We start from the raw sequence: 14,892 nt of genomic DNA on the forward strand, positions 1-14,892 counted from the left end.
GTATAAGTGAAACTCTAACTGCATATTGCTGTTTATGTTTCCAGTTTCTGTGCTATTAGGAGCAGGTTAGTGCACAGGCTTGTCATCAATGGTTGAGGGTTGAGAACACACTTTGTGGAGACAGAGAAGGATCAGGTATATGAGTCATTAAAAAAACATATAAATAGACCATGGGCAACAGCCAGAAGGCTTTAGCCTACTGGGTGTGTTTCTATCGCAATGTATCTGTCTTTCTCCTGATATAGCCTTTACATGTGACGACGAAACATAGAACTTTGTGCCTTTTCGTTGTATCTGTGTAGACAAGTGACATAAACATCCTGGAATATCAATCATGGAAGATGAGATGATCGTGCATCAAATCAAATCAAATGTATTTATATAGCCCTTCGTACATCAGCTGATATCTCAAAGTGCTGTACAGAAACCCAGCCTAAAACCCCAAACAGCAAACAATGCAGGTGTAAAAGCACGACATAGAGTTGTGGTGTCTGTGTATTTGGATGAGAGCAGCAGGTCTTGGGATGACATGTGGCAGTATGACATTGTTTTATTTTATATTAACAAACATCAACAAACAAAAGAGGAAAGTATGACTTGACATGGAGGCTTTTGGTGCAAGACGATTTCGGTCATAAAATGCATCATCACGCAGCTCAGATTTTAATCCTTGACAACCGTGAAGTAGAGGGACTACCAAGAATGGCTTGATATGATGACGCCCACGTCGTTGCATGAGACTGGCAAAGTAACGCGATAGCTGCCAGTTAATCGGAATCCCCGAAAATGGCGGCGCCGCCAGAGGAGGAGAGCTTGGAGTCTCGCGTCAGTGAGTCATACGATGCTTTTACTGCTATAACGACTCAATACGTGACCAATTTACTTTCAGAAAACTGAGGTAGAGAATGCCATGTAGTTTAGTGTTATTAGTATAATTGTTGTATGTGCAGTGGACGAACATCCCAGTGATGATGATGCTTTATCCAAAGTGCTAGCTAGCGTGCTATAACGTAGCGCTGCTAAGGTCGGAACAAAAACAGACCTCACCCCTGTATTGTTTACGCAGAATAATGCCTTGATAAGCACGAATATAGTTTATTTTAGATGTTCTTAATACGCAATTTGTTACAAATACAACAAAGTCCGACTTTTAAACTGGTAAATCAGACTGGCTAAGCTAAATAGCCACATTATCCAGTGGCTAAGTGTCAATGGGCAAATAAATTGGGGAGGAGTCATTCTGCTAACGTTTGCAGCAAGTAAACACGAACACTTTTTTTGTGCATTTGGTTCTAGGGTAGCGAGAAACCCTTGAAAATGTTGATAAGCCCCAGGTTCTGGAATTTGCTTTTATTCTCCCCAGACAAAGCCACCAACCCTCTGAACAAGGAGGCGGACTGGGACAGTATCCAGGGCTTCTGTGAACAGCTCAACAATGAGCCTGAAGGGTAAGAAGGACCAACATGTGGAGAGCTGGTCATAGGCTTGCTTTGTCAGTTAGTACTTCAACATGTTTAAACATATGGCAAACCATACAGGTACTCTTATTTGATGTCCCCTCCCTCCCCCTAGTCCTCAACTGGCTACCAGACTTTTGGCCCATAAGATCCAGTCACCCCAAGAATGGGAGGCCATGCAAGCACTAATGGTGAGTATACCGTTATCCAGAATATGCTAATTGTAAGTGATCCCACCACCAGCAGTATCATAACATATATGTTCCCTAGGTTCTAGAGATGTGCATGAAGAACTGTGGGAAGAGGTTCCACAATGAAGTGGGCAAATTCCGCTTCCTCAACGAGCTCATCAAGGTGGTCTCACCCAAGGTACTGTCTGGAGGGCTATTTCTTTAGGGTTCCATTTGAATTAAATCACTTTTTGACTGCACCTGTTTTGATCTGAATGAAACATTCCATACATATTTTCCCATGGTAGAAGTGGGGTATGAAAAATGGGTCCATTTTGAGCACCTGAATGTTTTGTCATATCTGTCCAATAAGTCACCTTCTGATCTTCACCTTCTACCATGGGAAAATATGTATGGAAAGTTTTGGTCAAATCTAAAAGGGTGCAGACAACAATTGATTGAAATCAAATGGAACAACCCTTTATGTAACTCGACCCCTTTTTTATAAACAAACAAAACCAGTTTTCCATTCTGTCTGTTTTGATGATCCTAAATCTCATCTCCTGTGCAGTACCTGGGTACTCGGGCCCCAGAGCCAGTGAAGAAGAAGGTTCTGGAGGTGATGTTCAGTTGGACGGTGGGTCTGCCTGACGAGCCCAAGATAGCAGACGCCTACCAGATGCTGAAGAAACAAGGTGAGCTTTAATAGTGATGACACACCTAGAAAGAATAGGAGTCAAATAAAATGTTCTCCTCTGTGATGATCCTTTTCTATCAACTCTCATTGTTTTCACTATGATGGAACTTCAGGATGAGGAATATGGCTAAATCATATTTATTACAGTACTGTAACTGTATGATCATTTCAGGAGTTAACTAAAAAATACAATGAGTGATCTGTATGTTCCCCTAATGTGTGCTCCTGATATAAATAGTATTTTGTCCATTTGTTTTCTACCTTTTATTTAACTAGGCAAGTCAGTTAAGAACAAATTCTTATTTTCAATGACGGCCTAGGAACAGTGGTTTAACTGCCTGTTCAGGGGCAGAACGTCAGATTTGTACCTTGTCAGCTTGGGGATATGAACTTGCAGGTCTTGGGCTGACATGTGGCAGTATGCCGCCCCATGTCAATCTCACTTCAATCTCACTTCTTCTTTTTATAGTTTATGCACCAACATAAGACAATCATATTGAAACTCCTGAGTCTGCATCCAGAATGATTATTTTTTTTACTTAGTCCGTCTAAGTGAGAGAGAGAAACTGTTTAGTATGACTGTTTGTTTAGTATGATGGAAGATAACTTGAGCACTATGTAATTAAGTGTATTGCTCCAGGGAGTGACAGCCAACAATATTTCTTAGCCTGGCCCTAAATCCGTTGGTTGCGCTGCTTGTGTTGACAATAACCTCATGGGGAAAACAATGTTATTACCAACATTTCGGAAACCTACGGTATATATATGATGTACTATACACTGTAGGGAGTGCCGGTGACAGGCTGTTTATTCATGTGACATGGATGGGGTTCCCTGCTCTCTTCCAGGCATTGTGAAGCAGGACCCGGTACTTCCTGATGAGCCCCTCCCACCCCCTCCCCCCAGAACTAAGAGCGTCATATTTGAGGATGAGGAGAAGTCCAAGGTAAAGATGACGATGAAGCAGCCCCTTGAGTTTTGTCAATAGAGATGACATTAGCGGACATTTTGAATTGATGTCTTTCCATTCTTCCACTGTAATTTTCATGTATTCCCTAATGGCCTGCTCTCCCTCTTTTACCTCTCTCCTCCTGTTTTCCACTCTTTTCCTTCCTCTTCCCTCCCTTCCTTTGTAGATGCTGTCTCGGCTTTTGAATAGCACTCACCCTGAAGATCTAAGAGCAGCAAAACAAGCTCTGGAGAAAGGGCAGGAAATGCAACTGCCAACAATATTATCCAAAAGAAAACATCCTGTCTGCATTATTGTGTGTTTGTATTGGGTCAAGTTCAATCAATGCATTCAGCCACAACAGTGTCAATCAATGCATTCACAACACAGTCAATTTATTACTCGTACACTAAGTAAACAGCGAGCACTTTATATCGTCAAGGCACTTCTAATGATTTTTATGGATTGAATTCTGAACACCCTCACGATTGTGATCTACTATCCCTACAACTGCTCTCATAATTGTACTGTATATGCCTGCAATAAAACAACCTATGCAGACTTCAGAGTGCTCCAGATTTTATTTTATGGGATATTGTTTTTATTTTATTGCAGTGTTCTGAGTGTGTGTGTGTGTGTTCTGTTATGGTCCTCCAGGACCAGAAGCGAATGGAGAAGGTGTCTAAGCGTGTGAACGCAATCCAGGAGGTGAAGGAGAGTGTGGGCCTGCTGACCCAGCTTCTGGGAGACTATAGCAAGGAGAGCAGCTCCCAGAGCAATCAGGAACTCATCAAGGTTAGCACAGAGCAACACCACTAGGGGTGTGTTTGTGTGTGTGCAATGGGCTATTTCTAAATGTGTTTGTGTTTGCAGGACCTATACCAGAGCTGTGAAAAGATGAGGCCTACTTTGTTCCGATTGGCTAGCGACACAGAGGACAACGATGAGGCCTTGGGTGAGAATCTTATGTTTCCATATAGTGTGATAGAAAAGTTTGGTCATACGCACATTCTTAAAAACATAGGTGCTGGGCTAATAAAGAATACTGGTATAGAACAAGAAGGCCCACACACTGTCAGGACCTGACGAAGATCTGTTTCGGATCGAAACGTTGTCAATAAAGCAGTGAATTGGGAGCCTTAACAGTGTGCGGGCCTTCTTGTTCTATACATATAGTGTGATCAATACAAGAGGTATGATTCAAAATGGCTGAAGAGTGATGCATCCTCTGTACAGTTGTTAGATAGTACTATGGTTATGGTTCTGTATCGACGCATTGCACAGCTCACCTCTGTGTACGTCTCTGTTACGCCAGCTGACATCCTGCAGGCCAACGACAGCCTGACTCAGGTCATCAACCTGTACAGACAGCTGGTGAAGGGAGAAGAGGTGAATGGAGACAGCACAGCCATGCCCACACTACCAGGTGAGAGCGAGAGAGGACCTCAGTAGGGTCACGACCTGAACCTGCTGGTGTCTGAGTGTTTCCCTGTTCATTTTCACAGATGTGTTTCGTTCAGTAGTTTCAAAACATTTGATCACAAAGACTGACATGTTTGATCTCCCCTATCTCTCCACAGGAAGTAGCACAGCCCTCCTAGATCTGACAGGGTTAGACACCTCACCAACTGGACTTCCCTCCTACCCAGACACCCCCTCACTACAGACCCCGTCACAAGAACTGGGTATCAGCCTGCTAGATGATGAGCTCATGTCACTAGGTAAGCAGCAGTTCTGAATGTCGTTTCGCTAGCTTGTTTACTCTTATTAAATTGCCCAATTATTTTCCAACTTGCCATGACTCGTCCAACTGTGGTTATGCATCGTGTTCTCTCTCGGTTCGTGTCGACAGCCTCTTTCTATTGTTGTTTTCACTCAGGACTCAATGACGTAACGCCCAACTCTACCCACACTCCTCAGTCGGGAGACTGGAACTCCTTTCAGGTGAGAGGGTTGTCAGAGAGTTGACTCATGCTCACACACACAAAATGTCCCTAACACAGTGTTTTTCTGCGCAGTGTTCTGACAGTGTAGAGCCAGTCGTCCCAGCGGTGCCTACTGCAACAGTGTTGCTACCGGCCGTGACCCCTATCCCCCAGGCTCCATCAGGGGGGGCCCCCGCTGCTTCCCCTAAAGCCCTGGATGAGTTAGACCTGCTGGGCAAGACCCTGCTGCATCAGTCCCTACCCCCGGGGACGCAGCACGTCAATTGGTAAACACTGCAAGCCAGAGAGGCAGCTGCTAATCTGTAACGTAAACACTCTGTTTTCTCTTAAAAAAGCTGACCCCTTGCTCTCTCTCCCTCTCACAGGGATAAACTGCAGCCCCAGTCCAGACCCACCCTGCGAGACCTCCAGACCAAGTCCAGTACCAACACTACTAGCACCTCCACCCCCAGCCCTGTCCTGGCCTTCCCCTCTGAGCAGCCTGGGTCTCTCCTAGACTCCCTGCCCAGCCTTGGGCCTCCTACCCCAGCCCCCCAGAACGACATCTCCTTAGCTAACGTGACTGTGCCCCTAGAATCAATCAAGCCCAGTAAGCCAATTGTCTGATCAATCTGTATTACTGTATGGTTGTTTTGAACGTTAGCAAGAAAAATACCAAACCAGACTCCAAATAATAACTATAACATACCCACCCAGCCATTACCTGTGTTGCAACATGTCTCCAGACATGGTGATGGCTGGGCATGAACTAACCCTAAGCCTCTGTCTGTCCTCTAGGCAGCTTGTTACCAGTGACTGTATTTGACAAGCACAGTTTGCGGGTGCTGTTCCACTTTGCCCGTGACTCTCCTCCCTCTCGGCCTGACGTGCTGGTAGTGATCATCTCCATGTTGTCCTCCGCCCCCATACCAGTCACCAACATCCGTTTCCAGTCTGCAGTACCTAAGGTTGGTCCTGTCTCTTCTCTGTCATCTCTCACTAAACCCCCCTCTAATTTGTATTGGTGATCCATCTTCTACCTCTATCATTTGTTTGTCCCTAATTTCCACTCTGTCTGATTAGATGGTTGTGTTCTGCGGTAACCTATGTGCGCTGAGTTGTGACTGTAGTTTGAGTGTAATGTGTTTCCTCTCTGTCTGTTTCTAGGTGATGAAGGTGAAGCTACAGCCTCCTTCAGGAACTGAGCTTCCAGCCTTCAACCCCATCTTACCCCCAGCCGCCATCACACAGGTCCTACTGCTGGCCAATCCTCACAAGGTACACACACACACACACACACACACACACACACAGACTCCTCCCGCCTTCTTTCCAAGGTGTTTAACCTATGCTCATTAAAAAAAAAAAGGCCCAGTCAGCATCTCATTTGTAGCTGTGAAAAGCCCTGAGGTGACAAACTGTCACCGTGGCAACAAAACAGAACTTAAAACATGTGCAAGCAGAAAGCATGTTGATTTGTCCCTTTCCTGTTGTAGCCTAACATGGTTCTGTTCTTTCTTTCAGGAGATGGTCCGGTTGCGATACAAGCTCACATTTGACCTGGGAGAAGAATCACATGACGAATCCGGCGATATAGAACAGTTCCCCCCTCCAGATACCTGGGGGAAACTTTAGTGGGACTGATCAACTTCCTGTCACCTGATCCGCTGCTTCCCTTAGGTGTAGGTCGAAGGTCCCCCCCAAGCACTGGTCCAGGGAAAGATGGCGTTTTTGCATTGTGATGGTTATGGGAAATCTGGTCTTAGATCTGTTATTTGGGATCGGTTTCTCCTTTAAGGGTCACACCAAATGTGTGCTGTTGACTGACTGACTTTTTCACGTAATTCTACATGTAAAATCGGTTTGCACTCAGTTTTCAAATTATGTCCGGTACTCTGTTCAGAGGTGCTAAGTACACTCGGCAGGTAAACGCTATTGGTGTGTCCGAGCCCTTATGTCTTCCCATTTGTTATGGATTGAATATCGGCAGGGAAAGTGGATCCTAGATTAGTTATTTGTGGGCAGTTTCTCTCTTAAGACTTCCCATGTGTCCCATCCATGATCCACCACCACATGTTGTCATCTTTCATAGTCCATTTTGTTTTTTTTCTTGACTGTACTACAATCAGCCCTTAGTCTCCAATGCATTACTGTATAATAACCACCTCACGTGATCTGTCCAAAACAAATCATTGCTGTGAGTTCTGAGAGAAGTCAAAGCCTTTTAAACTGAATGTGTGTGGAACTGTTTCTCTCAGGCTACGCCTGATAGCATTATTCTGCACAAAATATGACACTCAAATAGTGTAGTCCCAAAGTATTGTATTATTTGTACGGTGTGAGACCAGTTGGTTCTGTGACTGTTATATAAGTTGGGCAGTAGGTGTCTGAAGCTGTAACAAATGTATATACTGTCCAATCTTCTGTGAAGGAATATCCAATCTATGACACTATTATTCATTCTATTGAAATCACATTGTTTTTGTTTTGATTTTGATCTAAACAGCAGTTTGTTGCTTTTCATTCCACTACACTGATGCATGCACTTCCTGTTAGTTTGGTTTTGCACATGAATATGATTCCCTCATTTGCTGTCCTCTGTTCCACCTTCAGCTGTTGACGTTGACCCAAAGGGAGAGGCGTTAGTTCAGTACTGAGTTGTCAGTGCTGACACCGCTTAAATCTGCCGTATGTGCCTAAAGCTGAGAGTTTGTTCTTTATGTATCTTGGTATTTATTTTGTTTACCTTCCATGTACATACGAATGCTAATTTGTTTTCCCGTTTCGGAGTCGGACTACTGATTTTCCTATGAAATTTGGTTATGGTCATTGATGATGCGTTCGTTCAATCATATCCACACGGGAGAGTGGAGGCCCAAGCTATTGCTCCAGTCAAGTAGTACCACACCCGATTCAACCAATAAAATGATTTATAGAAGACTAAGATTAGTTGATCAGGTACCATGTTAGTGCTGGGCTAGAAGTAAAGCCAGCAGCCCCACCTGTCTATTGCAGATACAGTGGCCCAACCATGCAGCAGCTGCATCTCACTCATTCTGCAGCTCCCCTCCACATTCCACCTCCCTGCCTTTATTCCCTAGCCTGTGTCCCAGATCTGTTTGTGCTGTCTTGTGAACTCAATGACTGTAGGAGCTGGTAAAACAGCCCAAACAGATCTGGGACTCAGGCTATATATTCCCTGCTCTGACTTTGTAAATAATAAGAATGGTTCTGCAATTATGTACATTTGCCAAAAAAAAGTATAATTAAAGAGAGCAAATAAATATTGATGGGGAATGGTGAGAATGTAGTGCAAATATGTATTTAAGGGAAATAAAGTTATTCTTTTTCTTGGGGGTTTAAACTGTCTTGGTGGTTGTCAATGAATGTTCACTCATGCTTACCTATCATGTACTCCGTACAACAATTTCAAGGATTTTGGTTTCAGAAACTTTATTGAAATCCTGTGAAATAAAGCAATGTAGAAAAAGAACATAAGTATGAATTACCTCTTTCCAATAAAATGTTGATTAAACATTCACAAGGCAACACTCAATGTGCTGACTGATGGGATTATGACACGTGTCTGTGATTATCATTCCCAAATTCTCCTGATATAGTTTTAATATGAATCTGAAGAAAATGGTATAGCAATACAGCTTGTAAACAGTTTATAGAATAATAGAGAATGATATAATGCAACATTCACTTCCCCAAAAGAGAAGTAGAATGCATAGCTGACTGACAAAATCACTGGAGTTCTACATGGCAACAAAGAAATATCACATTTTAGCATTTGTTACTCACTAATGGACTAGAACCTCACCATTTAGAGTAAATCGGAAATGGAAATATCAATTCCTGTAGTGCCAATTAATACCAAAGAGTCACAGCTTCAGATTCACAGAATATCATTTTCTGGCCACGCACGGACTACTCTTGAACACATGAAAAGCGAAAAGTGTATCATGCATGAGTCCTATATATTTTCAGATGTAGTTAAAATCATCGCAAAACAAACAAGTACAAAAACATGTTATAGCTATATGTTATTTCTTACCTCATGCTTTCTTACAATGGTAGGTAAGGGCAGGACGGCAACTCTAAACACCCTTTCAGTGGAGTAACGTTACAGTTACACACTGATAAACTCTAGGGTTTGAAGAACATGGTGATTTGGATTCCAAGCACCATGACTGTATAGTAATTCTACTTCCTGGGTGGGGGTGTAGGAGGGCGGCGGGTGAGGAGAAAAGGGGTACGGAGGCTGCCCTATGAAGCTCATGAGAGGGGGCTGTGGCGGGGCCATCAACTGGGCCATGAGGGGCTTGGGCCCTAATGGAGGTGGAGGAGCTGGACCGAACACACCCTGGGGCTGACTGGACTGATTCTGGCCCTCACCACTACTACCCCTAGGGGCCCCATTAGCAGCTCCCCAGCCCTGGAGCTGTACTGGGTACCACCACCACCACCATAGCTCTGGTATTGGTCAGCCCCCCCGGAACCGTAACTCCCCCGGCTGACCCTGCTTCGGTCCCTGTTGGAGGAAGAGGATGAGGACCTAGTGTCTCCGTCCCGACCCCCGCCACTGCGCCCGTCCCGGCTAAAACTGCTGCCGTGGCTGTCTGGCTTGTTGCCCCCGCCGACGGAGCACAAGCGACGCTCACACACTTCCTGGAACATCATGTTGGGGTTGTTGGCGCTGGAACCGCCGCCACGGTAACGCATCCTGCCACCTGGAGAAGAACATTCACATAGGAGGATTAGAATGTCATAATATAAGATGAAATATTTTAGTTTAAGAATGTCAAACATCACTGGTTACACAGAATGTGTAGTTTATGTTTGGATGTGAGATGGTAAAGGTGATAGAATAAAACTGGGGTCTAGAAACCCATTCTTCAATTGAGCCAGCATAGTCTGGTTTGGGTTGACCCTATAGTGTGAATCAAGCCAGTCTCACCACCTCCTCCCCCATGTCCAGAGTTAACCAGCTGCAGCAGTTTGGGATTGATGGCCTGCCGGGCCTCCTCCAGGACTCGGACCAGGTCCCTGGCCTGGCGCAGGTTACCCGGGGTGAAGAAGGTGTAGGCCGTGCCCTTGTTGGTGCTGCGGGCTGTACGGCCGATCCTGTGCACGTAGTCCTCAGACGAGTTGGGGTAGTCATAGTTGATGACAAACTTGATATCCTCCACGTCTTTGTGGGAAAGTGGTTTTGAGAGGTGGGAGATGAAGGTGATGGGTGAGGAGGGAGAGATGAGAGAGGAGGGAGAGGAGGGTTAGGAGGGTGAGATGAGGAGTGTTTGGAGGGTGAGATGAGGAGGGTTTGAGAGATTTTTGTACAGTGAGAAAGAAGACAGATGGTATTCAAACAACGCCAAAGCTATGAGAGAAAAGTGGATGATTATTTAGAAATACATTTCTAATTAATATTGTATAAATATTGATTACCACTTACCTGTCCAATAATAACAGAATAATAAATATACATTTACCCAAATTGAAGTAGAATAAAAGTGTTAATTCTTGAAGTAAAACCTTTGAAAGTTATTCCGTTTCGGGTCAAAATATCTTAACTAGAGGCCTAGAGGTTTAGTGGTAAACCCCAATCAGAATGTGACAAGAGAGAACCATTCAGCATTAGGAAGGCTTCAGTAGAGATGATGTGACATTCTCTGTCTGGACCTTCACCAATGCACAGTTTACGCAATCTTACATAATAGTACAACCATTCAGAACATTTAGTTCTACCATGGTAACATGTTCTCTGCTGAGAAATGGTATGAGAAGAATATGGGGAAATGAGTGACAGTACACTGTCAACACGATCAGACCAGAAGAGTAAAAAGTATTTCCAATGTTTCTTTTATATTCGAATGTTGAAATGACAGTAGAAGGACAAAAAGTCTGTTTCTCATTACAGAAGCTCTGACAACACTGCTGGGTTGGTCCGAAAACAAAACATCTCCTTGGACCTTTTCCCTCTGTTTTCCATGGTAACAGAGGGAGGCCATTTTACTACTCACAGAACCTGCCAAACCTTAATATGTTTCCACCAAGAGAAAATGTGATGGAGTACATGTTGGAGGATAGAGTTCAACACAATTCCTTCAACAAATAACTTTCTGTGACTGACTTCAATATGGATCGATGAAACTACCTGAATGAGTTGATGCGACTGGGGAGGTCGTGGAAGGTGTAGTAGGAAAGGGGGTGTTGAGGTACTTACCCCTTTAGAGTTGTTTTACAAGGGTAGTCAGTCACCCCCTGTCCTGTCCTGATCAGCCCTGGTTCGCTTGGAGGCGCTGGGGGAGGGGGAGAGAGGAGGGGGCCCAAACTAGCCCCCCGTTTCCCCCTCACCCTTCGCATACACCAGCAACGTCGGACAGGAGCAGAACCGCTACCCCCCCAACGGCTGGTTCTGTTGCTCTCTCGCCGAGTTGCAGGACCTCCGCAAATCGATCAGGACTCGATCCAGCCGAGCTCCTAACTCTCCCTGTCTGTCTGCCTTTTGGACGGACAGGCGGAGGGACAGACAGGCACCTCAGGTTGATCCCAAGGAGAGCTCGCTGGAATCACATACCCTCAGTCTATGATGGGGATGGGGGTGTTTAGGAACCAGATAATCATATACCCTCAGTTTATTGTGGGGGTCTATTTGGGGTGTTTAGGAACCAGAGAAGGAGGAGAATGGGGGTGAATCCTTCTGATAACTAGACAAGCCCCTGGCTAGCTGCTAACGTGACGGAGGGCAGCCCCAGTACTGTCTGACACCAGCATGTGCTGGAGCTGCCTTGTGCTGCACAACCCTGAGGGGGAGAGAAAAAGAACAAAGACATAGTCATAGGTAGCTTGGCAAAACCAACATGTCTACTTCCCTTCTCAGATTCCAGGTTTAACCTATTTAGTTAGGGAGGTGGAATAGGGCACTTCTGTACAAGTTTCAGGGTGGACATGGGGAGAACTGACTGTCGATTTCACTTATAGATAACCCTAAAACACAACCTACCTAGAAAATACCTGTAGAAAAAAATACAGTATAACAGTACTATGAATAATGTAAACATATCTCAGGAATAATCAAACATATAATACTGAATATTTGGGATGTTTTCCTTCATGTTTTGGGTTACATCATATAGGAGACATGAGAGGAGGGTATTGGGGCGAGCACACCCCCATTTAGGCAGCGTGCCAGAGTGCCCCGGTCGAAGGACGTTTTGGACTGCAGTAACAAGAAACAGAGTGTAAAACATTGTGGAGTTGAAGGCCTGGGGGATTGTCAGGTGCTTCTACTTTCCTTCAGAAAGTCATTGACAGAGGCCATGCTGTAGAAAGAGCGCTGACCGATTTTTCGTTGTTGTTTACAGGTTCAATAACACCGCCATTACTTGTTTGCAGACAAATGTATGATTTTGTCATTGTAAATCTTAAACCTGGAAAACGGGATGGGAAATTAGGCAACAACAAAAATCACATTTATTAATTGTGTGTGTTTTTCTCTGAATTTGTTTTTGTTTGTGTGTGTTGGAGAGTGTGTATACTTTTTGAATCTGTATGTTGTGCTCTGTACGTGTGAACACGCGAGTGTGTGTATTCCATGTTGAGAAGACATACCCAGACCGCGAGACGCCACGTCAGTGGCGATGAGGATAGGAGCTTTGCTGCTACGGAATTCTGAAAGTTCAGACAAAATCAAAGGCGTTAGGTAGAAGACTCAAAAAGGAAACAAAAAACCGGAAGAACACCCCATACTGAAACACATTTCACCAAAACCAGACTAAAGCATGGCCGTTGAAATGTGATCTACCTGTCAGAACCCAGTCTCTCTCTGGCTGGCTCTTGTCCCCATGGATACACATGGCTGGCCACCTAGAAAACACACCACAACAATGTTGCCATGGGACAGCTGAGACAGCAGAACAGGACGTGATAAGGCAGGCAGTTGTAAGAACAGTTAGACAATTTCTCTACACTCTTATCTGACTAAGAAGCCCAACACACACTCCATATGAAACAACAACTGGCTCTTGTTTTGCATAGTCAGTATCATAGCTTTGAAAGAGGACTTAAAACCCATTTCTGCAAGTCTGTGCTTTCCCTCAGTCTCTCTCCATCTCACCCATCTCTTCTCATCCTGCGGGTGAGCTCGTCACAGCGCTTCTTTGTCTCCACAAAGATGATGGTCTTGTTCTCCTTCTCAGCCATGATCTCTTCCATCAGCTGGAGCAGCCTGACATCAACAAAAAGACAGAGGAAAGATATTAGGAAAACATCACTCAATCACTACAATCCCAAGACTAATATTCTCTCACCGTTACAAAAAGATAGCATCCTGCACTCTGTTCCTGTCCTTCATAACCAAGAATACTGAATACTTTTAACTACATTGGTTTCATCCCTTCCAGATCAGCGATGATTAAGGAAAGGAGACATGAACAGAATGCAAAACTAGAGATGGATCTTGTCCATTGGCGGATGGCCTCACTAACTTGTTGTCCTTCTCGTTCTCCATGCAGACGTCCACTATCTGCAGGATGTTGTGGTTGGCGCTGAGCTCCAGAGCTCCTACGTTGATCTGGACATAATCCCGCAGGAAGTCCTCTGCCAGCTGACGCACGTCCTTGGGCCAGGTGGCACTCCACATCAGAGTCTGGCGGTCCGGCTGGGGCACAGGGAGAGAACGGTAATGGGGATATTCCTCCTCAGAGGACACGACACTATTACTGTATTCTATAACATGAGTTTTTAGTTATTTGCGATGGATTGATATTATATCAACTGTCATTAAGATAGATAGATCATCTCTGTCTGTCCTACCACCCTCTGTAGTATCCATCTACCTACCCAACAATCCATGAATGGCTATGTATTACACAGTCATAATAGTTGCCTAATTCCAGGAGATGTGTGTGCGGCTTGCTAAGAATAGCATGTGCCTGGTTTACCCGGATCTGGTCCACGATCTTGCGTATCTGTGGTTCGAAGCCCATGTCCAGCATGCGGTCAGCCTCGTCCAGCACCAGGTAGGTGCAGCGCCGCAGGTTGGTCTTCCCTGCCTCCAGGAAGTCTATGAGACGCCCCGGGGTGGCGATGCAGATCTCTGTACCTATATGGACGTAGGATGCAAAGTGTCACAGTTTTAAAAGAGACGCAAATGCATCAGAAGAACAATTGTGAGATTACTTCCAATACTTGTAGCTTTTTCAATCTTAATACTAGTAACTGAAGGGGAAGTGCAGAAAATTAAACTAAGCTGGGGCCAGGGAGCCAATCAGGTTTTAGATCATCAGAAGTGGAGAGGTCTTGTCTGTAGTCAGGAACAAACAATATATAAGTAAGTAACTTGTAACAGCATTTAATTCAACCCGCAGCTCCTCACCTCTCTCCAGGTCACGTATCTGCGGTCCCTTGGGTGCTCCTCCATAGACACAGGTACTCTTGATGCGGGAGGTCTTTCCATAATCATGAGCCACCTGCTGCACCTGCTGGGCCAACTCTCTGGTCGGGGCCAGGACCAGGCACTGAGGAGAGAGAGAGATATCAATACATTTCACTACCGTTTAAAAGTTTGGGGTCACTGAGAAATGTCATTGTTTTGAAAGAAAACCATTAAAATAACATCAAATTGATCACAAATGCAGTGTAGGCATTGTTAATGTTGTAAATGACTATCATAGCTGGAAACAACAGA

The 14,892-nt window shown here is 44.7% G+C and overlaps 3 protein-coding genes across 3 annotated transcripts in view; 2 read left to right on the top strand and 1 right to left on the bottom strand.

Moving 5' to 3' along the window:
• The first annotated feature begins 666 nt into the window (after positions 1-666).
• On the top strand, positions 667-8,565 carry gga1 (golgi-associated, gamma adaptin ear containing, ARF binding protein 1). Its single transcript, XM_052527883.1, has 17 exons — positions 667-829; positions 1,364-1,448; positions 1,573-1,648; positions 1,728-1,826; positions 2,199-2,322; positions 3,173-3,270; positions 3,461-3,529; positions 3,919-4,068; positions 4,147-4,228; positions 4,589-4,699; positions 4,854-4,994; positions 5,153-5,217; positions 5,292-5,485; positions 5,585-5,808; positions 5,997-6,166; positions 6,366-6,476; positions 6,723-8,565. Exons 1-17 carry the CDS (start codon positions 787-789, stop codon positions 6,831-6,833), a joined length of 1,953 nt encoding a protein of 650 aa, XP_052383843.1. The 5' UTR covers positions 667-786; the 3' UTR covers positions 6,834-8,565.
• Positions 8,566-9,360: 795 nt separating this feature from the next.
• Positions 9,361-14,754, bottom strand: LOC118376599 (probable ATP-dependent RNA helicase DDX17). The gene is made up of 8 exons (XM_052527881.1): positions 14,581-14,754; positions 14,147-14,307; positions 13,691-13,863; positions 13,321-13,431; positions 13,009-13,070; positions 12,816-12,875; positions 10,162-10,395; positions 9,361-9,934 (listed from the first exon to the last, which is right to left on the bottom strand). Exons 2-8 carry the CDS (start codon positions 14,198-14,200, stop codon positions 9,534-9,536), a joined length of 1,095 nt encoding a protein of 364 aa, XP_052383841.1. The 5' UTR covers positions 14,201-14,307; positions 14,581-14,754; the 3' UTR covers positions 9,361-9,533.
• A 111-nt stretch (positions 14,755-14,865) lies between these two features.
• Positions 14,866-14,892, top strand: part of LOC118373590 (protein Wiz-like) — a 3,176-nt gene continuing 3,149 nt past the window's right edge. The window contains exon 1 of the mRNA XM_052526080.1: positions 14,866-14,877. Coding sequence (XP_052382040.1) covers positions 14,866-14,877 — 12 coding nt within the window. The remainder of the gene's footprint in view (positions 14,878-14,892) is intronic.

Source organism: Oncorhynchus keta, chromosome 10 (genome assembly GCF_023373465.1).
Source record: "Oncorhynchus keta strain PuntledgeMale-10-30-2019 chromosome 10, Oket_V2, whole genome shotgun sequence".
Classification (NCBI taxonomy): domain Eukaryota; kingdom Metazoa; phylum Chordata; class Actinopteri; order Salmoniformes; family Salmonidae; genus Oncorhynchus; species Oncorhynchus keta.